Here is a 25767-nt window from a genome sequence, read left to right on the forward strand (position 1 = left end):
TATAACTTATGGGGCAATGTCAAACTCGAAATGATTTATTGAGATGTTTATGTAATTTTTTTTGTTAAAAACCAAGCAAGTGGTCGGTAACTGAAGCCGGCTGAGAATAGGAGGAAGCTTCCGGCGCCCTGAAGTTACCGTGTCGGCCGCGGCTGGCTGCAAGGGGAAGGGAGTCTCTCCACGGTCGGGTCGACTCGTCTCCGCCAGCTCTTGGTTCGCTGCCTACCTTTCTTCTCCCTGTTGGTGGTTGCTGTGCTATATACTCGGCTGGCTCGGGTCCTCCCACCTTCCTCCTACCGTCGTCTGCTTTCCTCCTCTGCCCTCCCCCCGCCCCCCAGATCTCCGGCGCAGCACGCGCCGATCCCAACTCAAGCGACCGACCCACCGAATTCAATCGGATCCACTCGCCGCGCCGGCGGCGAACAGCAGCCATGGCGTTCGATTCCTTCACCGACAAGAACGCCGTCTTCCGCCGCCTCAAGGCCAAGCCGGAGAACAAGGTAACTGATGCTCTTCGAGATCTACTAGGCCGCGCCGGCGCTGCTCCTCCATCATCAGATCTCCCTGACGCCACCGCCTCCCCTCACCCCCATGCCAGATGTGCTTCGACTGCAACGCCAAGAACCCAACCTGGGCCTCCGTCACCTACGGCATCTTCCTCTGCCTCGACTGCTCCGCCGTCCACCGCAGCCTCGGAGTCCACATCACCTTCGTCAGGTATCTATGCTACCCTACCTACCGCTGCTAACTGCCTTCTCCCAATCCGCTAGATCTCGCTAGCCCCGATCCAGATCTCGTCCCGCGCCGCGCTTGCTCATCGATTCTCTATATATCTCTATAATGCCGCGATGCTATCATGGCCGCAATGACGCGGCGCTAGGATTAAGAGCAAGCTCACATGCTTTCGACTTGACTACCTAGTAATAAGCATTAGGGGGTTGGGTCCAACAGTTTGTCGCTGGATCTGAGCCTCTCGCACAGCTCTCACCACTTGGGCAGTTAAGCCCTCTTGCTCCTTTTATGAGCTCCGTGCCTGAATTACAGGGTCTTTGCAATGACAAGTGCCACCCCATTTTTAGAGCCTCAGAACCCAACTCCTGTCATCTAGGGGGAAAAAAACACCTGCTAAATGTGCCACATATACACACCTTGCTATTTTTGTACCTCTGTGCCACACAGATTACATGATAATAATCTCAATGGGCCACGGTATGATAATTGCAAATGCTGAAAGGATTACTGTTTTCGGAATGCATGCTGCTGGGTCTACATCCCCCCTTCTGTTTTCCCGTACTGTTCTTACCAGATAACTTACCATAGTCCGAATACATTCTGAAATATCGAAAAACATTTTGTCACTGCCAATGCTGTTTTGCCATTTTTAACCTGTTCTGCCTATTTTAGGTCAACGAACCTTGACTCATGGACTCCGGATCAGCTGAAGATGATGGCTTTCGGTGGCAACAACCGGGCACATGCTTTCTTCAAACAGCACGGATGGACAGATGGTGGCAAGGTTGAGGCAAAGTACACATCGAGAGCTGCTGAGTTATACAGGCAGATACTTTCAAAGGAGGTCGCTAAGAGTGCCACAAATGATAATGCCTTACCGTCATCACCTGTCTCGTCTGAGCCACCCAAGCCATCCGATGACTTCCCTGAATTCAAGCTCTCAGATGCACCTGCAGAGAATTTGAATGGGAAGCAGGAGCCCAAGTCGCCAAAAGCACCTCCCCGTTCACCGAAAGCCCCTACCTATCCCACATTTGCCAGTTCCGTAAAGAAGCCCATTGGTGCAAAGAAGGTTGGAGGCAAGACCGGAGGGCTTGGTGTCCGAAAGCTTACTACAAAGGTGATGCCGTAATGCCTTTGATCAAAGTAACTATTTTGTGGTCCCAGGTTCTTAACAGTACGATACGATCTTGATTTCGCAGAACTAACCCTTTGTCATTTTTCGTTTTGTCCTGCAGCCAAATGAAAGCCTGTATGAGCAGAAACCTGAAGAGCCAAAACCTGTTGTGCCTGCCTTGACGACTACTTCAACTACAAAAAGTGGTCCATCCTTGCATTCACGTTTTGAATACATGGAGAATGAGCCATCAGCTGATTCAAAATCCGGGGGATCTCATGTGACTGGTCATGTAGCACCACCAAAAACATCAGACTTCTTTCAGGAGTATGGGATGGGTAATGGGTTCCAAAAGAAATCAAGCAATGCTTCAAAAACTCAGGTAAAAACCAATTGTCACCCAACTTTTCAGAGATACATGAAATCATGTTCTCTTCTGCTGACATCAGGAAACTTTACCTCTACGCAGACATTTGCGACCATGGTTTTGTATGACTTATACTGATGCATTTACCATATTATTTTGTTCACATGCTCTATTGTGTTTAATAGCTTAGCTTGCTTGTCATGCTTCCTATTTGCTCCCCGGCACCTAGACATTTTATGTCCATTGACCTGCTACTCATTCATATTGCAAGGTTGCATACACTGTGCATGCTTATAATTTAGGCTAGGGCCTGAAAAATATCTTAAGTTGCTTGCGTCATGTCTAGTTGTTAACTCAAGCTGGTTTGATTAGCTACCTTTATTTAGTCCTAAGCTGCGCAGTTTTCTTCTGGCTGGATTCTATGACATGAAATGAGCATCCTGCCGTCGTCAAAATTAGTACATTTGTAATTTGACATTATTTCTTGACTCCAGCAAGGCAAATATTGCACAGTGCTCTTATTTGCTGTATAATTTTCATCAGCCCTTTTTTCCTTGGTTACTCTGTTATGCGCTCTGACTCCAGACGCATTTCTTTCCAGATTCAGGAAACTGATGAAGCAAGGAAGAAATTCTCTAATGCGAAGGCGATTTCATCATCTCAATTTTTTGGCACTCAAAACAGAGAAGAGAAAGAGGCTCAACTATCCCTTCAAAAGTTTGCGGTGCGTTTACTTTTGCATCACCTTTTCTTTTGCATCACCTTTTCGTCAACATTTAGTCTTGATTCAAACTGAATTACTTGTTGGAAGAATCCTTCCACAGTTTTTTCGGAAGTGGTAGTCTAGGCCCTAGGGGCATGTATTTATGAGCATTAGACTTCTCTTGAACCTTGTTTTGATGTTGCTTTCTGCAGTTCTGCTTAAAGTTAATCTGTTGTTGTGATGCAGGGTTCTTCATCCATTTCGAGCGCTGATCTTTTTGGTCGTGATATGAACAATTCTGATCTGGACTTAAGTGCTTCAGATCTCATCAACAGAATATCTTTCCAGGTAGCTTTTGTAAATCTTTATCTGTTGTCGATTGGATCTTGGATACGTAGCTTCTAGCAGCAGCCTAGTTTGCTGTTTTAACCAACCATTGAAGTTGACAGTTGTAATATTAACTAATGCAAATGCACCAAGAGAACGAATATTGTGCAGAGATGTTAGGTGAAAGCTGGACATAGCAAAGCCTCATTTGCTGCCATGGTTTTGTAGGCTTCCCAGGATCTGTCTTCGCTCAAGGACATAGCTGGAGAGACTGGAAAGAAGCTGACATCCTTGGCCTCCAATTTCATCAGCGACCTCGACAGAATGCTTTAAGCGTTCTATTGAACCAAGACTTGTAGCATTTTCATATCTGCATCAGAATACCGCTTCAAGTTTTGATTGCGGTGCATCTCCGACAATTCAAAGCAATTCTTGCACAGCCCTGTAGAGGATAGTAGAGGATTCTTATTACGCGTTTGTATTTGACCATATTTCTGGACCTGCTTACATGAAGATATTTTCATTCGTTCCTTCACAAGAGTGAAGCATACGCTTATATACATTGAGGTTGCTTGTCGTATGTTGCAAGAAAATTTTCATACTGTCCAGTGCCTGTGGTCAATGAAACCGAACCGGATGTTTGTACTGTGATGGTTACCTGATCAAGGTTGATCTAGAAATGGTCACAAACTGTATCTGGCATATGCCCCCCTGTGAGTTGAACATCTTTTTGGTTGTTTCGTACCGGGTTGTTGATCATCCAGCCAACAGTATGAGAAAGCTGACTAAAGACTTTGGAATTGGTTGTGTTTCTCGTCAGCCGCTGAAATTCAGCAAAAGTTATTCAAGATTCTGGCCGTTTGCCCGGCAAGTTGCAAGAAGCATGGCGTATGCCTGGAAGAAACTCACGGGCGTCGCGACGCCAGATTCATCATTAAACATTTGTGTTGTTTACGCTGTTGCTTTCGTTGTGAATTGTATATATCTGCATTATTTGCCGTCTGGGTGATCGGGCATTGGGCTATGGAAAGGTCGACAGCAACAGATTCTATGTAGCTCTTGGACAAGAATCTTGCACAAAGGCAAATTCCCCTCTTCCTTGTTACGTTGTTAGTTTAAGCTTGAGTGACGGACGCATCTAGGCCTCAGTCGTCCTAGTTTAATTTCTTTGTAAACCTTGCATGATTCGGTAATGACATTAGCAATATCATTGCATCGAGTCAGCTATTGCGGGCGTTGCCAAAGATCCAATGCAATTTCGAAGAGCAACGATCTGAAGTCGAAGGGGAAGTCAACCATTGCATCGGAAAAAGAGAAGGATGTTTCCATGCAAGCCTCGGCGAGGAAAGATGCTCAACAACCAGAGCTCAAAATCCTCCTCCCAAGCAGGAGATGGGATCGAGATGGTAAAGCAAGAAACCAGCCAAGATCACAGCAGGTGAGGTGAGCTTATCTTATCAGCAAGGGACGGAGAAAGATGATGATACGTATTGCTCACACCAAGTCGGAATTTCCGTACAGATCACGGCAGCATCTCGCACACGAACACTAGCTATCAGACGAAACGATGGGGCGGCGATCTGCTACAGCAGATCGCAGGTTCGCAACAACCCCAGCCGTACGGCATTCTGATCCATCATCCCTCACATGCGCACAAGCAGAGAGACTAGGATTGGGAGGAGACGAAGATGCGGATCTGCTCGAGGAAGGTCTGCCCCTGCGGCCGGTCCTTGCGGCGGACGTACCCGTGCGCCACGGCGTGCGAGTACTCCGGGTACCCCTTCTCCCCGCTGCGCCGCCACAGCTCGGCGGCGTAGTCCCGGTGCGCGTAGTAGGCGACGGCGTCCACCCGCGCGCACCCGCCCTCGGCCAGGTCCACCGCGATGGGGAGCCGCTCGTAGTGCCCGCGGGAGACGCCCTCCAGCTCGTCCAGCCGCGCCAGGCCGCGCGGGGTCACGGCGTAGAGCTCCCCGGCCACGCGGTGGCCCCCCTCCCCCGGGAGGTTGATGAGGAACGGCACGCGGTAGGGCCCGCACACCAGCGGGAGGCGCGGCGCCGTCACGGCGGCGCCCACGAAGGAGGCGTCCCCGCCCTGCGATAGCTCCTGCAGCAGCGGGTGGTTCGAGAACCCGCGCTTCAGCGTGCCGTACGTGAACACCAGCGTACGCTTCGCCGGCTGCTGCTGCTGCTGGGGGTTGGGGTTCTGCTGCTGCTGATCCTCCGCCGCCGCTGCCCCCGCCGGCGCGTCGCTGGCCGTGCCCATGGCCGATGGATGGAGAGAGATTTGATTTTGATTTTGGGGGAGGGGAGGTGGAAGGTAGTTGGTGCCGTGCGCCTGGGAGGCTGGGATGGCAAAATGGGCTCTCGGGTGCAGGTGCATTTATACATGGGCTCGCTCCGACTTGGTTGGTGGGCCCACGCAACGGATGGCCTCGCGTCGCCTGCCATCGGCGACCGTCCTTTTCGCCTCCCTGCCCGCTGGTGGTGGCGGCCTTTCCCTTGCGGCGCTTGCATCACAATTCACTGCACCCATCACGGCCTCTGACTTACCGATCCTTGTCATTTTAGTTTTTCTTTATGCATCTAGATATAAATATATTTAAGTATATAGTAAAATCTATAAATAAAAAAACAAAACGGCCTGTACTTGGGACGGAGGGAGGATCGTGTAACTTGTGTCGGTCAAATTAAATTTTACGGTACGAAAAACCTGACGAGTTCACGTGTCCCAAAAGTTGCAGTGTGTTCGTCAATCTCATACGCATGTTGTAGTTTTTTTCCCCCTTTTTTTGCGAATTATCAACCGGCCCAGCAGCACACGACCCACACTAGGCCCAACCCACTCCGTGCTTCACAGCCCATTCGTCGATTGATTACCGGACTCCCCACGAGCCCAACCAAACTCACGAGCGCCGCCGCCCTTTTCCCCGTCCTCTCCACCGCCGCCGCAGCCGCTCCGCTTGCGCCCCGCCCCCCCCGAGAGCTCAGAGGAATGCCCCGCGGCCGAAAGCGCCCGGCTCCGTTCCCTGCCTTCTCCCCCTTCGCTCGCTCCCTCATCTTCTCCGCTGCCGCCGCCGCCTCATCCTCCTCTGGCCCTTCGAAACCTCTTCCTCTCCCCGACGACGCTACTACGACCTCCGCCGCCTCAGGAACTCCTGGTGAAGGTACGCTTCTACTCGTCCCCAAACCCTTAATCCCTAGCCCGGATTACGCCACCCAATGCATCCCTTGCTCACCAGGCAACATGCCGCGGCCGCCGTCCAAGCGCGCGAAGAGGGCCGAGCCCTCCAGCGACGAGGAGCGCATCAGCAGCGAAAGCGAGGAAGAGAGCTTTAGCGCCAGCGATAGCGACGGCGACGACGGGGAGGAGTCTTCGGAGGAGGTGACCACCTACCTAGTACTTACCCTCGTGCCAGGAATTTCATTTTTCCCGACCGGTATTCTGCTGCAACGTTTGCTTTGCTCCTCTGCTGATGCGGCATCGCACTTGCAGCTCGAGACGGTGCAAGCGGACTTTGCCTTCTTCGATCCCAAGCCGAGCGACTTCCACGGCGTCAGGCTCCTGCTCAAGACGTACCTCGACTCCAAACCCTGGGACCTCACCGGCTTCGTCGACCTCATCCTCGCACAGACCACTGTTGGCACGGTTGTCAAGTTGGCCGATGACGATGGGGAGGAAGGGGAAGGAAGTGGCGGTGACAAGACCAACGCTGGTGGCAATGATGATGATGATCTGTTTGGTCTCATTAGCGTCCTTAATTTGGGACGATACGCTGTATGCTCTCTTAATATATAAACAAGATACTCACATTTGATTAGTTTCTGCTCATGCAATCTTCTGATTAACAACACCTTGCTGCTGCTGACTTTCAGGAGCACCGATGCATCAAGGATCTTAAGGAGTATCTGCTCGCAGCTTGCTCTGACAAGGATTCCAAGAAGCAGCTCAAGTCCCTGCTGGAAGAGAAGGCATCTAGTGTGGGCCTGCTGGTGTGTCGCCGCTTTGTCAATTTCCCTTATGAGCTTGTGCCTAAGCTGTACGATTCACTCTTTGATGAGGTTTCCTGGGCAACAGAAGATGAGGTGATTTTCTGTTCCGAACCACCTTATTTTCTGTCTGCTTTTACTTGGATAATGAATTTGTAACTGTGTCTGCACGGCTGAAGCCAACACAAGAACTCCGGGACTCCTTCCGATTCAAACATTACCTGCTGCTCGTCAGAATGCTTGAGGTGAGAAGTATATTATGCTTTCCCTTTCTATTGCTTCTATCCGGGTACCCATTGGCTTGAATGTTCAAAGCGGCAATGTTTCTATGCTCAGTAGAATAGAACCAATTTAAGATGACGTGTTGATCAACCAAATCCAGTGTTTGTATCGTCCTGTATGTGAATTGGTGTCCAATTGCTTTGTTGGTTGTTCCATCATTACTCACTTGTGTCTTTTGCTGTGTTCAGAGGAAAACCCCCGCAAAACACAAAGCAAAGAACAGCAAAGATGATGATGAACCTATTATCTATCCAAAGTTAGAGGATGAAATTTTTAATGAGGTAGATATCAAAGCATGCTATTCAGATATTGGCTGTATGTCTGTTGTTAATGCTAACAAAATCTTACTTCTTCAGCTTAGCTCATGGTCTTTCACTTTTCCAATACATTCTGAACAGTCATCTCAACAGGAGGTCAGTTGCATTTAATCATTTAATGCTTTATGCTCTCTTGAAATGTGTAATTGTTTGACTCCTCTTGTCTGTAAGTCAGTATTTGGTTTGCATGACAGCACTTAATATCATGACTCTAGAAACTGGAGGAAATGCTATTTGATGCATAATGATCTCTTGAGATGTGTAATTGACGACTGATTCTCTTATCTGTATGGTACTATAGTTCATTATTTGGATTGCATGACAGCAGTCATTTCATGCCCTTAGAAACTGGAAAAAATACTAGTAACCAACTAAAATGTGAAGTTGGAACTTTTGTTCATCATCACCTTGTCTTGAACTTTTGATTATAGGCCCCATCTGATGATTATTTGTAATCTGCCATTGGTATCAGTAGCTGGATGTTTTGAAACTATAGTATATAGCTACTTGTTCATTTTAAAAAGGGATTTTTTTCCTGAACAGAAGTTTCTTTCTGCTAATGCAGATGAAGAATTACAAAGAGATGGGCTTGGTGATGGCAGTTAAAGCTGAGGCAATTCCAAAATTCCGCAAGAAGCTGGAGGCTTTGGTGTGCGAATAGTAGTCCTTTTGAACATTGTTGGCCATAGTGGAATTTTGCTGCTGTCCACAGGGCATTTTGCTACACAAAGTACAATTATGATTGTGACTCTAAGAGTGTGAATGCATTGTCGCTAGCAGTGCCATAGATGTAATGGTGTTGATCTGCGAAGCAGTTACTTATGAACTAATCCAATCTTTCATGCACTGATATTAACAGACTTTGAAGTTCTATTGGTAGCCTCGTAGATAAATATTTTATCCATGGGCACTAAAGTAAGCTGCTGTGGACCGTGGTTCAAACCCAGGAAATTCTGTTTGACACATCATTCATCAGTTAATTCAGCGTCAATTCTTTTGTCAGAGAACGGTAGTCTACGAAATTACATCTTTTGGATTTTTGAGCTGCATTAGATGTTGAGATTTCAACCAAAAAGGAACACACAAGTGAGCAAAGCATGCTTACGAGAGAATGGTTGGACTTTTGCGTTGTCTTAAATGTTGAGATTTCAGCCAAAAAGATACACGGAAGTGAACAGTGCATGTCAGAAAAGAGTACACTATAGGCTCAGCTACTGAAGCCGTTGCACGCTAAGTTTGCATGAATCTATAGGCTCAGCTACTGAAGCCGTTGCACGCTAAGTTTGCCATAGGCTAGCCAACGCTTATGCGAGGCCAAGATGCCACTGTCAATACGAGGATAACATTTCACCAGCAGCCCACACTCGACCGGAGTTTTCAGAATCATGCTCCATGAAGCATGGGTAGATCAGTTCAACAGGCGACCACATGTATAAATTTCTAAAGAAATTCTTCAACAACGATGCAATAGTATATCACATCTCAAGGCAAACAGAGCACCCGTGCATCACTTGAGCAACCGGACATAACCATAGAGTAATGCAATTTCAGATCAAAATACTGTTTGAAGGCATCCAAGTAGACATCTTACTCCTACTTATTCCAACTGCTGGCTCAAAACCAGATTTCATAGTGTTCCTAAACTACAACTGTTCGGTGCCAACAGCTTGCAAACCTCGACATGGAAAGTAACAACAGCACTAACATATAGTAACACATCTCCGAAATATTAGCAGGAGTCATTCATAAAAATTTCAAATGGCCAACAAAGGTTCACGAACAAGTGCAGCCATGGGCCGGTCGAACAACCTTCGATCACAAGTTCTTGAACGCAGACTCATGAGGAAGTTTCTGGGGGGTAAGCCTTGCCAACAAAGCCTTGTTTGAGAAGTGTTCACCATCAACGAAGTAGAAGTTCCCCTCAGCCTTGAAAGTGACAAAAGGCCTGTTGGTTTCAGGAGGCCTAATATCGGCAAACTTGATTGTCCTTTTGAGGGGAGTAGCCAGCCATGACATCACCTCAGCCTCAAAGCTATCTGAACCGGGACGCCACCTGAGCTTGTGAATGTATGGGCTCACGAACCAGTGCAATGCTGCAGTTGTAGTGGCGCTGAGGAAAATGACAGTGGATGCAACTGCTCCCTTGAGGATCACATTCATATCGGGTGAAGTCATGAATGTTATCACCGGCCCTAGCGACACGGAAAGGCAGCAGGTGGACAGAGAGAGAAGCTTCACTTTCTTTATGATTGACGATATCGGTCCTTGATAAACCAGGTTACTATCACCGTCATCCTGTTTAATCTGCTTCGGTTTGGGCCCAATGCTTATCTTGCTCCCACTGGATTCAGTTTCTTTCACAGCAGCAGCAGCTTGAGAAGCCCATCTTGTCTGACTGTGCAAACAGGCAATCAGACCAAAGTCATCACGTTTTGCAAGATGATTAGGCTTGCGTGTTGAGAAATGCCTCCATATAATAGCCTGAGGAACCTGAAAATCTGGAGAAGACTAGGGAAATGAGCATATTTCTGTATGTTTTTAATATTTAGCATTGATGTGTACAAGTTAAAGAAAAAATGTGAAATATTTACTTCAGTTAATCGACATGTGCATACCGCGATACAAGTCATAGGCTAAGTGACAGTACCCATTATCATTATGGGGGGAAAAAACCAGCACACTAGATATTTAATGAAACATATAACAGGAAATTGCACCTTATGTACCACTATGAGAAAAGCTGCCGAAGTGCAATTGCATAGCGCAAGTGAAGCTCACAGCACAATCAATAGATGTTTGCACACGAATAGTAGGCTTCAAATTAAAGCGGATGGATCTACCAAGCCCAAAACTAACATCACTGAACAGTCCAAATTACAATTGCATCTAAAACAAATGGCAAGCAACGGCAACATACTTCATCTAGCATTCTAGCCACTGTCACATCTCGTTCATATTCCATCAACCCACCCTAACAATGCCAAGCAACACATAACACGGAATTCGCACCCAATCTGTCAGAGAACAACTGCGCTCGCAATTCCGAACATCCCAGGAGGAATCAAATAAGAAATAACACAAAATTACAACATTTTCTGATCGCATAGCTCAGACGTCATCATTGTAGGGGTCGAAGTTAACATGCTGGGAAACCACGGGGAGAGGAGAGGGATCGAGATGCGGCGGAGAGGAACCTGGCACTCGGGAGACAGCGTGCGGGGTAGAGGAGGGCCCCACGGAGAAGTGGCGGAGGAGAACCCCGCGGAGGGAGGCCGCGGATCGGAGCCTCGCCGTCGCCATGGTATCCGATCGATCGAGGGGGGCTACCCTAGGGTTTTGCAATCGAGAAATGGTGTGCGAATGCCAACACTGCTGGCTGGTGAAGACGACGAGCCAAACGGGCCCGAGCCTAACTGGGCCTATCTTAGTGGGCTTCAAATCGATATCACAAGTCGGTTCGAGCCCGAAGTTGGATACGAAACCCACTCAACTCAACCCTCCTTTTCTCTCTCTCTCTCTCTCTCGCGTAAGCAGTTAAGCGCACGGATCTTCCCACCAGCCTCCGCACCGCCGCCTCCCTCGCCGGAACCCTAGACGCCGCCGCCATCGCCGCCGCTGCTGGTACGATCCCCGTATTCTCTTTCTCATCCTTCAAATCAAAGGCTTCCGTATACGCCCCGGCCTAATCCAATCCCCTAAACTTCTCAGGATTTCTCCGGTGGTGCCGTCCCGGCGAGCCGAGCGGGCCGGTATGAGTAGCCACCGCAAAAACTTCCGCCGCCGCGCGGACGACGAAGAGGACGCCAACGGCGACGGCGGCAGCCACCCCAAGCCCGCCACCAAGACCCAAACCCTAACGGTGCCCAAGCCCAAGTCGCCGCCGAGGCGCCAGGGGGCGAGCCGCCTCAGCTTCGCCGACGATGAGGACGATGATGACGCCGAGGAGGGCCCGTTGGCGCCTCGCCGCCGCCCTACGGCCTCCGTGCGCCCGGCCCGCACGGCGTCCCCTGCTGCGGCGTCGCTCCATCGCCTCACGCCCGCCAGGGAGCGGCACAGGAGCTCGCCGGCGGCTGCTATTGCTGCGGTGTCGGCGCCCAAGCCCTCCAACTTCCAGTCTCATGCTGGGGAGTATACTCCAGAGCGCCTGCGCGAGCTCCAAAAGAACGCCCGCCCACTCCCCGGCAGCCTCATGCGTGCACCACCGCCGACTCTGGCACCTGAGCCCCGGTCTCAGAGGTTGGCTGGAGCCCCTGCCAGTTCCACTCCTACTACCTCCACGGCAGCTGCAACAGAACCAGTGGTTATTCTCAAAGGCCTGGTCAAACCTATGGCAGAGGCAAGCATTGGGCCAAGGAAACCCTTGCAGAAGGAGGACGAAGATAAGTCTGAGGAAGAGGAGGGAGGAGATGAAGAGGACGAAGGGCCAGTGATACCTGACCGTGCGACTATTGAAGCCATCAGGGCGAAGCGGCAGCAAATGCAGCAGCCAAGGCACGCAGCTCCAGATTATATCTCCCTTGATGGTGGTGGTGTGCTCAGCAGCAAGAATGCTGGCGGTGAGTCCAGTGATGAGGATGACAACGAGACAGGAGGTCGGATTGCAATGTACACTGACAAGTCAACTGACGGCCTGAGGAGCACAAAAGGTGTGTTTGGCGGGATCAACAACAGGGGTCCTGCTGCCAGTTTGGGTGCTCTCAGTGATGGGATCAGGGAGGTTGAGGATAACATGGATGATGATGACGATGAGGAAGAAAGGAGGTGGGAGGAGGAGCAATTCAGGAAGGGGCTTGGTAGGAGGGTGGATGATGCTTCTGCTCAAAGAACAGCAAATGGTGCACCAGCTTCTGCTCAGGTTCAGCCGCAGGCATTTGGATACTCTGTGGGTTCCCATCACCAGCCCTCTCTTAGTGGTGCTGTACCTGCAGCATCTGTTTTTGCCTCAGGAAGCGTGGAATTCTTGTCCATTGCTCAACAAGCTGATGTTGCAAATAAAGCCCTGCAAGAGAACATCCGGAAGCTTAGGGAGACTCACAAGACAACAGTGAGCGCTTTAGTAAAAACCGAAACACATCTTAATGAAGCTCTTTCGGAAATATCTAGCCTGGACAGTGGTTTGAAGGATGCAGAAAAGAAGTTTGTGTATATGCAGGAGCTCCGCCACTATATTTCAGTGATGTGTGATTTCTTGAATGACAAGGCATTTTATATAGAGGAGTTGGAGGAACACATGCAGAAACTACATGAGAATCGAGCTTTGGCTATTTCTGAGAGGCGTGCAGCTGACCTAGCCGATGAATCAGGTGTGATTGAAGCTGCTGTAGATGCTGCAGTGTCTATTCTTAGCAAAGGATCAAGCTCAGCTTACCTGTCCGCTGCATCAAACGCTGCGCAAGCAGCAGCTGCTGCTGCTAGGGAAAGTTCCAACCTCCCACCCGAGTTGGATGAGTTTGGCAGAGATATCAACCTCCAGAAACGTATGGATCTTAAGCGCAGGGAAGAAAATAGGAGAAGGAGAAAAGCCAAGTCAGAGTCAAAGAGATTGGCATCTGCAGTGAAGAACAATGACATTGAGAAGATTGAAGGAGAGATAAGCACTGATGAAAGTGACAGCGAGAGCACTGCTTATGTTTCCAGCCGGGATGAGCTGCTCAGGACTGCTGACGTTGTGTTCAGTGATGCTTCAGAGGAATACTCGAGCCTTCAAATTGTCAAGGACAAGTTTGAAGGTTGGAAAACTCAGTATCCTTCTGCATACCGAGATGCTCATGTAGCTCTGAGTGCACCATCTGTGTTCACCCCTTATGTGAGACTGGAGCTCCTGAAGTGGGATCCCCTCCATAAAACAATTGATTTCTTCGACATGGATTGGCACAAGGTTCTTTTTGACTATGATGTGAAAGATAATGAAAGTGCCTCAGGAGGTTCTACTGATACGGATGTGGTTCCGGTCTTAGTAGAAAAGGTGGCTCTTCCTATTTTGCACCACCGCATTAAGCACTGCTGGGACGTATTGAGTAGCAAAAGGACTGAAAATGCTGTAGATGCTATTAGGATGGTGATCGGTTATTTACCAGCATCAAGCAAGGATTTGCATCAACTACTGGCTTCTGTGAAAAGTCGTCTAACCCAGGCCATTGCTGATCTTTCAGTTCCAGCCTGGGGATCAATGGTGACAAGGACTGTTCCAGGTGCCACTCAATATGCTGCATATAGATTTGGAGTTGCGACACGTCTGCTAAGGAATGTGTGTCTGTGGAAAGACATCCTTGCAGATCATGTTGTTGAGGAGCTTGCTTTAGACGGACTACTGACTGGGAAGATTCTTCCTCATATGAAGAGTATCATTCTGGATTTTCATGATGCAATCACTAGGGCCGAGAGAATAGCTGCCTCACTTTCAGGAGTTTGGAGCAAACAAAGCCAAAAGCTGCAGCCTTTTGTAAACCTGGTGGTTGAGTTAGGAAACAAGTTGGAGAGGAGACACACTTCAGGCATTAGCGAGGAAGAGACACGTGGTTTAGCCCGTCGACTAAAAAACATATTAGCAGGACTGAATGAGTATGATAAAGCTAGAGCTATTTCGAAGAACTTTCAGCTCAGAGAAGCCATTTAGCTCATCCTGGATGTAGTGTGAGGATTCCAGTTTTGACAGAGAGGCAGGTTCTATATCCTTCCATTTTACTGAAATGTTGTAATTCTGATTATCTGTACATCTTGGTCATGAGCTCTTTCTTAGTCCAGTGCTTGATGCTATGAAAGCAAATTGTGTTGCCTATAGGTTCCAGCAATTTTCCAAAACCACCTGTTATATTTTTGTGAGTTTAAGTTATGGTTGGCGCATATGAAATGGTAATAGGATAACATTACTTATGGACTTACTGGCGATCTGAATTTGTCAAAATGCTAGGCATGATCCCAAACCAACTCTTAGATGAATGCTAGGCATGATCCAGAACCGACTCTTAGATGAATGCTCTGAAGCTAGGCATGATCCCAAACGGACTCTTAGATGAATGCTCTCAAACTAGGCATGATCCCAAACCAACTCTTAGATGAATGCTCCGAAGCTGGGCATGATCCCAGAGACCCAGACCGGATCTTTGATGAATGCTCCGAACCTTAAATGTGTTACATCATCCTCACTTGTTCGTCATTCGCCCTAAACAGTTGTTAATTGCTATGGCTAACACAACATTGAAATATGCAGAACCTGCAGCATACAAAAATTGATTTTAGTTTTCAGAACACTGATTTACTGGAGAACTGGTTGACTTAAAGAATATGTTGATCTTAGTTTTTGGAATATTGATTGGCTGGAGAACTGGATGACATAAATTGTCACCTTCTCTTGCACACTTTGTGTATAAGTTGTAAATCGCAAATTATGGACTCGTTTAGAGTTTGTGTATTTGGTTTGCACTTACTCCCTCCGTCCCAAATTGTAAGTCATTCCAAGAATCTTGGAGAGTCAAAGCATCTCAAGTTTGATCAAAATTATAGAGAAAAATATAAAGATTTATGACATCAAATAGATGTACTATGAAAATATAATTGATAAAGAATCTAATGATACTTAGTTGACATCATAAATGTTATTATATTATCATATAAATTTGGTCAAACTTGAGATACTTTGACTCTCCAAGATTCTTGTAATGACTTACAATTTAGGAACGGAGGGAATAGTATATTATTACTTTGGGTTTATTATATGTACACAAACATGAATTTATTAGGGGCTATGGTGGGCTGGGCCATAACATTTCCTGAATGAACTGTAAATTCTTTCTGATTTCAGTTGATTTTTGGGAAAACTCTAGTTACTTTCACTTAATATTCGAATGCCAGATGATTAGGTGCTGTTACCTATCGACAATAGAGTGACTGGCAATCTGGCTTGCTGATGAGAGAGGTATGTACGTGTTTGTTAGCTGGAGGACGATCTGTGTGTGGGTGGGTACGGCTGTCTCGTTTGGTATACTACACTCCCTGCTGTCTGACTGCACCACCGCGCAATACAACGAATAGCTAGCGGCTGGCAAGCGGGCAGGGTAGTAAATTGCAGCCGACAACATGTCATCAACGGGCAGGCATGCAGGCAGGCCTTTTTTTTTTTTTTGGCTTTGGGGGCCCAAAGCTAATTGTTCTGTTAAATTTCTTCTTTTCTGCGATTGCGAATAATAATTGTCCTGTTTCTTAGCAGCACCAATGCTTCTTTCCCGCTGTCTGGCATCTGAAAATGAAGCCATAAACTGATGGACGCCTCTGCAAATAAATATTTTTGTCAAATATACTACATTTCATTTAGAACAAGCTAATAAATTCACACGTGACACACACACATATATATATTTAAAAATGGGGGTAGCAGTAAGTAGATTGAAATCAGCGACACTAGGAACAGGAACATTTGACAGACAGAGGGTGGTCACGGGAACGCGCACGACACGACGGCGACCCACAGGCAAGGCGCGCAGACGCACGGACGCAGCTTTCTTCCTCCCCCGCCGGCATCACCATGGTCCATGTAGCCTGCTAATGGGTTGAAATCCACCCCAAACCCGTCCCAACCCATAATAAATTGACTCATTCACCCACCCCATCTCACTCCATAATTCTATTGTGCAAATTCAACCTAACCCGTCCCACAAATTGATATAACCCGTGGGTTTGGTATATGAACCTATAAGTTTATACAAACCTCGTGTTCACACCTTAATTGTTTGAAATTTATTGCAGATGAATTAGTTTGTAGTCCGCTACTTTGTGCAAAGTAGTGCGGCTAGACTTATATGTGAGTCCCGCGTCAAGAGTCGAACCCTAAAACTAAAACCTTGCGTTCACACCTTAAAAGTTTCCAGATTTTGTCTGAAATTTGTCGCAGATGAATTAGTTTGGCAGTCCACTACTTTGTGCAAAGTAGTGCGCTGGACTTATATGTGGGTCTTGCATCAAGAGTCGGACCCTGAAACTAAAACTTCGCGTTCACACCTTAAAATTTTGAAGAAATTGATCGAAATTTGTTGCAGATGAATTAGTTTGACAGTCTGCTACTTTGTACAAAGTAGTGCGGCTGGACTTATATGTGGGCTCTACATCAAGAGTCGCATGCAAACTCAAAAAAAAACCACTTCCAACCACCCCAACTCGCATTTATGATATACCCAACCCGCCCCAACCCATTAGATGTTAAAATCCATTTTAACACATTCAAACACACCCCACGTCACATTTTGCGCCGCTAGCAGCCCTATGATCGTCCAAACCTTACATCGAAATACCAACTCAGAATCCTCAATTTTTTCTATTTTTATGTTTTACGTTGTAAAGGAGGCCCGTAGCTTTGACCAACGCCATCTAAATTTTACAGCAAATTCTGTTGGCATGAATCTCAACAACCATGTTGCCAAGACCTTTTCTGTTCGAATTTAACCATCTTTTACGCGAACAATGCACTGTGGAGGGAGGCAAGGCATGCAATGCAAGCAGACCGGACAAGCGCAAACTAGGAGGGTCGTCATCATCCCCTTCACTATCACGAGACAAGGCAGGCCCACACTGCCAAGGGCATTCCCGTAATAAACCATTCTTCCTCCATCCGCCCCGTTTAAAACCCTCCCTTTGCACATGGCCCGAGATCCCCCAGCTCCCACCACCAACCCATACCACACCACTGCCGGTCTCTCTCCCTCCCTAAATGGCGGCCGAGTCGGCCGCCACACCCGCGCCCGCGCCCCCGCCCCCGCCCCCGCCGCAGGAGGATTCCCAGCTGCCCACCTACCTCGGCGTCAGCTTCGCGCTCTTCCTCGCCACCCTCCCGACCAGCACCGGCGCCCGCCACGTCGCCTCGCTGCAGTCCCGCGGCCGCCTCCTCGCCGCGCGCCTGCTCGCCGCCGAGGACCAGCTCCGTCAGCTGCGCGCGCGCCGCCGCGAGGACGCCCGCGCCAACGCCCGCGCAGCCGAGATCTTCGCGGGCCACCGCGCCGCCTGGATGGAGGCCGAGCGGCGGCTCCTGGCCCGCGCCGCCGCCGCAGGGGACGAGGCCGCCTCGCTCCGCGCGCAGCTCGCCGAGGCGGAGGCCGACGCCACCGCGCTGCGCGCCCGCGTCGAGCGCCTCGAGCGCGAGGCGGCCGAGCGGGACGAGCTGCTCACCGCGCTCCTCGCCGCGACCTCACGCGCCGGCGAGGAGGGGGAACGCTTGCTCCGCGACGCGCGGGAGGACGAGCAGGACCCGGTGCCCGTGCCGCCGGTGGATCCGCCTGAGACCACCGACGCGGAGGCCCTGGCCGCCGCCGCCGCGCTCTACGCTCAGCAGCGCCAGAAGCACGACGGCTATAGCGACGACTTCTACACGGCGGCCACGGCCGCGTCGGGAATGCCGCCGTGGATGGACCCATCGAAAGGCTGGCAGGTCAGTGAGTGGCATGACAAAAAGTTGCCTACCCTTTTCAACCCTCACCTCCTTTTACTGTTCATTCAGCGTTCCCTTCCAGCTTAAAGGTCAGCCTGTTGATAGAGATAGTCGAAGACACTGCGTCTCAGAAAAACTTTAGACAAATTACAATTTAAAGAGTACTATATTCTCTGTTTCATGTCATCAGTAGCGTTCAGTAAAAGGGGGGTTGTTGTTAATTGTTTCCATTTGTATTAATGCTATGAGATTAGCGTTGCTTAATGCTAGTAGTTGCAGTATCCTTCAGTAGGGCGCTCTTCATACATGATACACATCTTTCCAGGAGTGATAGTGATACCCAGAATCTCCTCCACGCACAATGCCATGCCTGTTGCAGAATAGAACGGACAAACAACCACTTTGGTAGCCTCTTCCATCCAACAGAATACGATACTGTATCCGTGGGGCAAGCCTGCCTGCGAGAAAGCTACCTGGTTTTTGTTAGCTACTCTGCCAAAGCCACCTGAATCTTATACAGTCCGTAGCAAGACCTAAATCACAGGCTTCCTGTTACTGCTCATGCAAGCAGCACGCCTAGAAGATTGGTGCTGTACTGAAGGCACCACAGGCTGGGCCTAGTTACTGTACATGTAGAAATCCCACTGGTTCTGTTGCATTTTAGTCCTATACTTTTCTTGTCAAAATATTATGTTATTAAAGAAAAGGTCATGTCACAACATTTGATTTTTGGACTAGTCAGTATTCATTCAAGGTAGTTAATATGATTGGTTGAGTCCAGAAAACCCATCAGAGAAACTTTTGCCTAACTACGCATTTAGTTCCTTGTCTTTGCATTTGTTGTTTTATTGATGATTTGCGCATTTCATATGGGTACATAGGATCAAAGTTAGTTCTTCCCTTTTGTTGCTTGGCACGGTCCTCATAGGTGGTAGCATACCATTAATCTTTTACATAAAGAATACACTAATTGAGAACTGAAAATTTTGGAAATTAACGGCTTGAATTAAAGCATTCGGATTTTTTTTCAGTTTTACTCATACTGCAACTTAATTGCCCTCGCTGAGTGTATAACTGGCTAATCTGCCAGCCAGTCTTAACAACCGCATTGGTACTTGGTAGCATCTGAAATGTAGGAACATCTCAGTTGACGGCTAATTATTTCTACAATTACATTTGAACTTCAGAAGGGTGTGGATCTAATGGCTTGCCTGGTTGTTCTAAATGAATACTTGTGCGACCTGTTGGGAAAATCAATGGTATTGTGGGAGTCGTATGTTCTACTCGCGTTGCAAATGTGTACCATCAGCCTGTTTATAGAAATAGTTCCACTATATCACAGATTAATTTTTAGACCCGCGAGGGGGGGGGGGGGGGGGGGGGGGGGGGAGGTCTGTTTGCATGTAATAGTTCTGTCTACTGTGCTATAAGCAACCTTGGCCCAACCACACATACTGTATCCCTTTTGATGACGGTTAGTTCAACATCAAATATTTAGGAGCAGAGGTAATACATTCAGTCCCTTTTTCTAGCACCACAAAACCGGGCCCTTTCTCTTTTTATTAGTTTCTTTTCGCCAAGGCCAATGGACCTCAGCTTATAATCATGATGCGTGGCATTGGCATGAGTGAGGATGGTGATGCAAACAAATCATGGCAATGGAGAGTACGCGATACACACCAGGACCATAAGAGCTCCCTATTGGCTGGATGATGTTGCTGCTGCATTCCATTTAACATAGCTGAATGCCCTCTATAAATAATGCTTTGTACTAGTGTACTAAATATTTACTAGTTGCTGCCTTATTGTACAAACTAATTGAGCTTAAGGTTGCTATGACTGCTAGTACACACCCAAAAGAACAAGAGAAACTTAATTTGATTACCCTAATCGTTGGGTATATGTAATGGTAAGGAGATGCGCACTCTTCCCAATCCATTCCCATGCTAGAGAGAAGAGTAAGCTTGATCTATCAAGCAGCTGCAACAACAGACGGTGATCGCAGCGGCACGGCCCTGGCCTTGAGCGGCCGCTTCATGACCACAGTGAACTCAAGCTTCTCAGTGAGGTCCACGTCTTCGCCATCGGCCTCGAGCCACTTGAACTCCCTCACAAGGTTGGCTACGAAGTACTCGAGGTGTAGTAGCGCCAGCGCCATGCCAGGGCAGACCCTCCGCCCGGCACCGAATGGTATCATCTTGATCTCCTTGCTCCCTGTTAGGTCCACTTCCTCCCCTTCCCCGCCGGGTAGGAACCGCTCCGGCCGAAACTCCGAGGGTGCATCCCACACCTCCTCGTCTAGGCCGATGTCGCCCACCGCAAAGTTCACAGGTGTGCCAGCGGGCACACGGTACCCGTCCAACGTCGTGTCCTCGTGCACGGCGTGTGGGAGCACGTAGTGGCCCGGGGGATGGCGTCGGAGCCCCTCCAACACCACAGCCTTGAGGTACGGCATCGCTTGCAGGTTGTCCTCTCGCACCTTGCCATTGGCACCGACGGAGCTAGCCACCTCATCCCGCAGCCTATCCTGCATTGCTTGGTTCTTGACCAAGTTCGCTAGGATCCACTGCAGTGTGGTGGCCGTGGTGTCGGTGCCAGCGCTGAGGAACTCGGAGCAGAGGCTCACGATCTCGTCGTCCGTGAGCGTTCTGCCGCTGTCCTCAGGGATGATCAACTTCACCATGGAATCCACGTAGCAGTCTCCGTCTGCACCAGCCTCCCTCCTTGCTTGAATCAGCGGTACAAAAAGCTCCTCCTGCCGCCGCCGCAGCGAGATGAGCTTCTCCCACCGCCGTCGGAACACGATCTTGGTGACCGCCGGCACAAAGGAGAAGACTTGGAAGCTGAGGAAGTTGCTGAGGAGCTCCCGCTGTGTGGCCTCGATGTCTCGCACGCGCGCGTCCTCGAGGCGGTCGCCAAAGCACATGTACACCAGGAGGCAAAACATGGCGTACTGGAACGGCTCCATCACGGTGACGGGGCGTTCCCCGTTCCCTCCGTCCGTGCGGACACGGGAGACAAGGACGTCAAGCACCCACCGCCGTGCGGGGGAGAATGCCCGGAGTCGTGCCGGGTTGAGCACACCCGCTGCAAGGTTCCGCCGCAGCGTACGCCACGTGGTGCCGTAGGGGGAGGAGCTGATGTTGCGGCCCCCACTAGTGAGCACGATGCCCGAGGCTGTCACAGGCGGGCGGGAGGCGAACATCACTCCGCGCTGCACAAGCGCACGATGCACAGCCCCACGGGCTGCCACGAAGATGGTGGGACGCGCCTTCCCGAGCGGCGCGAAGGTGAAGACCGGACCGTACTCCCACGTGATGCGACGGAGCATGGGCTCCATGTCGAAGTCACGGCGGGCCAGGAAGAGGAGCGGGCCCACCACCGGCAGTGGCGCTGGACCGGGTGGGAGAGGAGGGAGGGATTCGTCGGTGGCATTGATCTTGCTTGGACTGCGGGCACGGGCACGCAGCAGGAGCGAGCAAAGGAGGCAGAGCAGCGTGGTGAGAGAGTAGAAGAGCCAGTCCTCCATGGCCCGTGGTGGCTATGTGGTCGTGATCGTGCTCGACAGGGATTATTCTGGGGAGGGTAATTTATATGGCCGTTATCTAGGAATGTTTAGGTGCCGGTGGGAAGTGGTTGGCTGTGAATGGAAGCAATCTGATGATTTTTTTTCCCAGTGGCCGGTGGTGAGTGTTGAAGTCATGGGGGGGCACTCTGATTGCGGTTTATGTGCTGAGTAGAACTGAGTGGAAAGTGTGCAATTTCTCCATGCTCTGAGTTCAACTTGCCTGCAAGAGTGGCTACCTGCTTTTTTGTTAGGTACTCCATGAAAACCACCTGAATCACAGGTTTCCTATTGCTGCTCATGCAAGTAGCACCACTCGAAGATTTGTACTGTCTGAAGTGACCACGGGCTGGACCTAGTTACTGTACATCAGGGGCACAAATCAGTGGACACCCGTAGGTTCAACAATCTGCACCCCTAACACTACCTAATTGCTTTTGATTTTAGGGCTAATTATTATTAGTTTTGGGTACTTTAGACCCATCCACATATATGAGAAACACTTCCACCTAATTGTAGTTGCCATACCTATTTAGATTTTTATGTTCATATGTGTTGTTTTGCTGTGCATTTCTTAATTGAAACCATTACTTATCTCTTGTGCACTTCCACTTTGTTGTTTTGCTGGATCTCACATGTTGCTTGGCATATGGAGATCACATTGGTACCTTATCTGAAACTTATAACTGCAATTTCTACATTGTACAACTGGCTAATCTACCAGCGAGTTGAACAACCACATTGGTACTTGGTATCATCACTTGATAGGGCACCTCCAGGGCAAAGTGTTCCCAAAAGGGTTTGGGTGGCTTTTATGTTAATGCGAATCCATTCATTCCTTTTAGCATCACATGATTCATTATTCCAGGGGAAAGTCACCTACTAGTGCTTGATACCGTTGATTGTGATAGTACCTCGAGGCCTCAAAGACTCAAAGTACACTACAAAAGGGGTCGTGTGTTAGTAACTTTTTTCTTATTATGTGCACCTCTTAAAAATGTAAGGGCATTAGTTGGTATGAAATTATGCATTGAATTATTTTTGGCGTGATTTCAATGATACATATCTCTGGGATATTTTTTTGCGATCTGATATCGAATGTCTTATTCTTGTGATAGCTGTCATATCTTTTTGCTCTTGACAACGTTTGCTGGGTCTGTTTTTAATCACTTTTTCAATGACTGCTATGTGCATGCAGTGCTAACATTGCTAGCATCTGGAAGCCCTCCCCCTCCTTCCATCTGTCTCATACATGTGTTCGCTGGTTACCATCAATGCTAATCTCAATTACTTGGTAGCCATATATGAAGAAAATGGCTGCTAATGCACAAATGAAAAATACCAGCAGCCAGTTAGAATACTGCAAACTGAATTGGCTATCAAACACAGTTATCAGTTGTCAAGTGCCAAATAACCAATAATTATACTAAATTACTCAATGCTGATGAGCTGAAGAACGAAGTAAAAAACTCAGATAAAAGAACGACTTACAGTCTTACAAGCAGATGCTGTTTTAAGTCCAGATTACTGTTTTCAAGAATTTGGGTGATGAGAAGCCAGACTCTCTGAGAATCTATAGGATATATGTCAATCTGTATAAAGCCTAGTGCAAGTGGTGCTTTATCCTGTATTTTTCAAAAATTCTAAATGTGCTAATAGTATACTGTAAACTGCAATGTTTTTCTCTTGCTTTTCTATTTCAGTACAAGGGAGTTGAAATGATAGCGGATTTGCTCTTTTCTTGTTTTTATAAAATAGAAACTAAATCTTCTCGGTCCATATCCTTGGAAAAATGACTGATGGTGTTCTCTTTGCTCACTGCACGTTGATTCATAATAGGATCATTTGTGTTATTCTCTGAGAATGTATGATTGTTCCTTCATTTTTGGTACCTAAGAACAACCTTTGTGAAAACATTGGGAAAAAACTAACTGTCAATAAAGGTATGGTTCATTTTATTTTCAGGGATGTTGAATAGTTGCCTCAAAATAGATTTATGTTCATTTTGTGTGTGTTTGGCACTGGCTCATTTTGAACTTGCATCTTGTAGGACCTGAAGTATGATGCAGTTGAGTCAACGTACAACACAAAGCATAATGTACCAAGGTAAAGGTTTAACTGGTGCACATTGCTCATTGAACTAGCAATGGGATAAATTCCACTTATCATTTCCATCTAAAGTCTAAGCCATTGTTCTTTAACAGGAGAGAGTCACCCTGGAAGGTGGACGTAGAATCATCAGGAGTTCCTGCAAAGCTTAGGTTGCTTGAGCAGGAATTAATTAACCTGGAAAAGGTAGTGAATGGAGATTTATCCAAGATTCCATTGGTGATGAGAAAACAAGTGAAAAGATACCAAACTCTCGCTGGGAAAATTGATGATCTTTGCAAACGGATGGTAGGCCTTCTCAACTGAATAGCATTTGCCTGATTGTTTCTGTTGAATCACCATAGTGTTCATTTTCCAGGATACAATGAAAGATTCTTGCATGTTGATACTTTATGCTTCCTTTGTGCATGATTATAATTGTTTGGTGAATATATTGTCCAAAGACAGTAGCAGTTTCCAGTTCCAGCCACTTATCAGATTAGTTGTTTTGATTTGTAGTGCTGGGAGGTGTCTCTGCCTGACCTGTGGTACTTGCATTTAAATTGGAAAATCTCTTCTTTCTAACATTCTACTTAATTCTTTAAAAAAAAGTGAGGTAATTGATTATGAAGAAAATAACAGTTCCTTTGTTAGTGGAAATCATGCCTAACAGTAGTAACCTTTTTTTCTAGTATGTTTACCCCCAGTATGCTGGTCATTCCTAGTGCAAGTATGCTCTGATTCATTTAATCCGCCATGTCTTATACATGCTATTAATGGAAGTTTAGGTTGATAGTAGGAGGTCAGGAGTTTCTTTCTTTTTTCTTTTTGGCAAAGCAACGTCCTATTATGAACTACTTTAGCAGGAAAAGAAACTAATGAATATGTATCTGTGCAGCAAACTAGTGACCCTTGTGATTCAACACTTAGCTCGGAGTTCAGAACGCAGCGGCAAACAGAATTCCTGCTAGAAGCATTCCACCTTCAGCACCGAGCAACTGAAACAAGGCAGAAGCTGAGCGCACTGCAAGCAGAGACCGCAAAAAGCAGCTTCGGTGATGAGCTAACAGCAGAAGCCAAAATGTGCACAAGAAGAGCACTAAGTTCAATTAGGAATAACTTCAAGGAAATCCAGCGAAGCTTGGAGATTTGGCTGGCAAGGATTCTTGGAGACCTGGAGGGTATGCTAGCAAGGGATGGTGCCTCACGGATTAGGGAATATTTTCTGTCTCCGTATGCTTCTGCTGTTCGGTGAATGGTCGCCTTCCCCTTACAACTATAGGGATTCCTTGAACGCCCATCAGCAGGTAAAATATCAAGTTCATGCTCACTCGTGCAGCCCCTTGACCTTTATGGCGAGCATTAGACGAGTTGAAGAGAAATGATCTAGGATCGTACCAAATTTTACAGGCAGAAAACGAGAGAGAGAGAGTGATTTCTGCAAAATAGAAAACTTTCACCTTTCCCCAGTGGTCCCAAATTTTGACCTCAAATTTGATCATGTCCTAGATCAGTTATCTTCATGTATGTCTAATTTACGTCAAGAATCTCATGAGGCATGGTCTTATCCGTACCTTAGGCACGGTTGCATGAAACTGAGGTTGTTAGTGTATGTTGTTGCTCATGCTGGTACCATGCGACTCGCCATAATGTTTGCACATAGGCGTTGATCTGTTCGCAGGCTTTGTCTGGCTCTATAGCTCTCCATTATGTTAGGATTTGTAAAGCTGTATGTTTATGGTTCTGATGGATTCACCTAACCGTATGTAGAACACATGCCTTGGATGTACTAAACTGTGTTGCTGTCAGTTTGTGATTACTGATATGTATGTAGTACGTGCATTTCCAACTGTTGAGCAATCTTAGAT

At 47.8% G+C, this 25767-nt stretch overlaps 7 protein-coding genes across 7 annotated transcripts; 4 read left to right on the forward strand and 3 right to left on the reverse strand.

Moving 5' to 3' along the window:
* The first annotated feature begins 182 nt into the window (after positions 1-182).
* On the forward strand, positions 183-3854 carry LOC117836182 (probable ADP-ribosylation factor GTPase-activating protein AGD9). The gene is made up of 7 exons (XM_034715559.2): positions 183-500; positions 599-717; positions 1405-1852; positions 1971-2231; positions 2818-2940; positions 3166-3267; positions 3475-3854. Exons 1-7 carry the CDS (start codon positions 432-434, stop codon positions 3577-3579), a joined length of 1227 nt encoding a protein of 408 aa, XP_034571450.1. The 5' UTR covers positions 183-431; the 3' UTR covers positions 3580-3854.
* An 857-nt stretch (positions 3855-4711) lies between these two features.
* LOC117836187 (putative gamma-glutamylcyclotransferase At3g02910) lies at positions 4712-5612 on the reverse strand. Its single transcript, XM_034715563.2, has one exon. It carries the CDS (start codon positions 5507-5509, stop codon positions 4913-4915), a length of 597 nt encoding a protein of 198 aa, XP_034571454.1. The 5' UTR covers positions 5510-5612; the 3' UTR covers positions 4712-4912.
* Positions 5613-6140: 528 nt separating this feature from the next.
* On the forward strand, positions 6141-8703 carry LOC117836183 (protein BCCIP homolog). Its single transcript, XM_034715560.2, has 8 exons — positions 6141-6410; positions 6486-6628; positions 6740-7021; positions 7120-7329; positions 7413-7478; positions 7704-7796; positions 7872-7928; positions 8398-8703. The coding sequence occupies exons 1-8, from the start codon at positions 6239-6241 to the stop codon at positions 8491-8493; spliced, it is 1119 nt and encodes a 372-aa protein (XP_034571451.1). The 5' UTR covers positions 6141-6238; the 3' UTR covers positions 8494-8703.
* A 640-nt stretch (positions 8704-9343) lies between these two features.
* Positions 9344-11202, reverse strand: LOC117836185 (uncharacterized). The gene is made up of 2 exons (XM_034715561.2): positions 11027-11202; positions 9344-10330 (listed from the first exon to the last, which is right to left on the reverse strand). The coding sequence occupies exons 1-2, from the start codon at positions 11130-11132 to the stop codon at positions 9648-9650; spliced, it is 789 nt and encodes a 262-aa protein (XP_034571452.1). The 5' UTR covers positions 11133-11202; the 3' UTR covers positions 9344-9647.
* A 115-nt stretch (positions 11203-11317) lies between these two features.
* Positions 11318-14610, forward strand: LOC117836180 (transcriptional repressor ILP1). Its single transcript, XM_034715557.2, has 2 exons — positions 11318-11453; positions 11541-14610. The coding sequence occupies exon 2, from the start codon at positions 11584-11586 to the stop codon at positions 14446-14448; it is 2865 nt and encodes a 954-aa protein (XP_034571448.1). The 5' UTR covers positions 11318-11453; positions 11541-11583; the 3' UTR covers positions 14449-14610.
* A 2881-nt stretch (positions 14611-17491) lies between these two features.
* On the forward strand, positions 17492-25748 carry LOC117837518 (uncharacterized). The gene is made up of 4 exons (XM_034717178.2): positions 17492-18246; positions 23862-23917; positions 24016-24208; positions 24798-25748. The coding sequence occupies exons 1-4, from the start codon at positions 17533-17535 to the stop codon at positions 25152-25154; spliced, it is 1320 nt and encodes a 439-aa protein (XP_034573069.1). The 5' UTR covers positions 17492-17532; the 3' UTR covers positions 25155-25748.
* On the reverse strand, positions 19913-21796 carry LOC117837517 (cytochrome P450 89A2). Its single transcript, XM_034717177.2, has one exon. It carries the CDS (start codon positions 21773-21775, stop codon positions 20219-20221), a length of 1557 nt encoding a protein of 518 aa, XP_034573068.1. The 5' UTR covers positions 21776-21796; the 3' UTR covers positions 19913-20218.
* Positions 25749-25767: the final 19 nt, after the last annotated feature.

Source organism: Setaria viridis, chromosome 9 (assembly GCF_005286985.2).
Source record: "Setaria viridis chromosome 9, Setaria_viridis_v4.0, whole genome shotgun sequence".
In the NCBI taxonomy this organism is placed as follows: domain Eukaryota; kingdom Viridiplantae; phylum Streptophyta; class Magnoliopsida; order Poales; family Poaceae; genus Setaria; species Setaria viridis.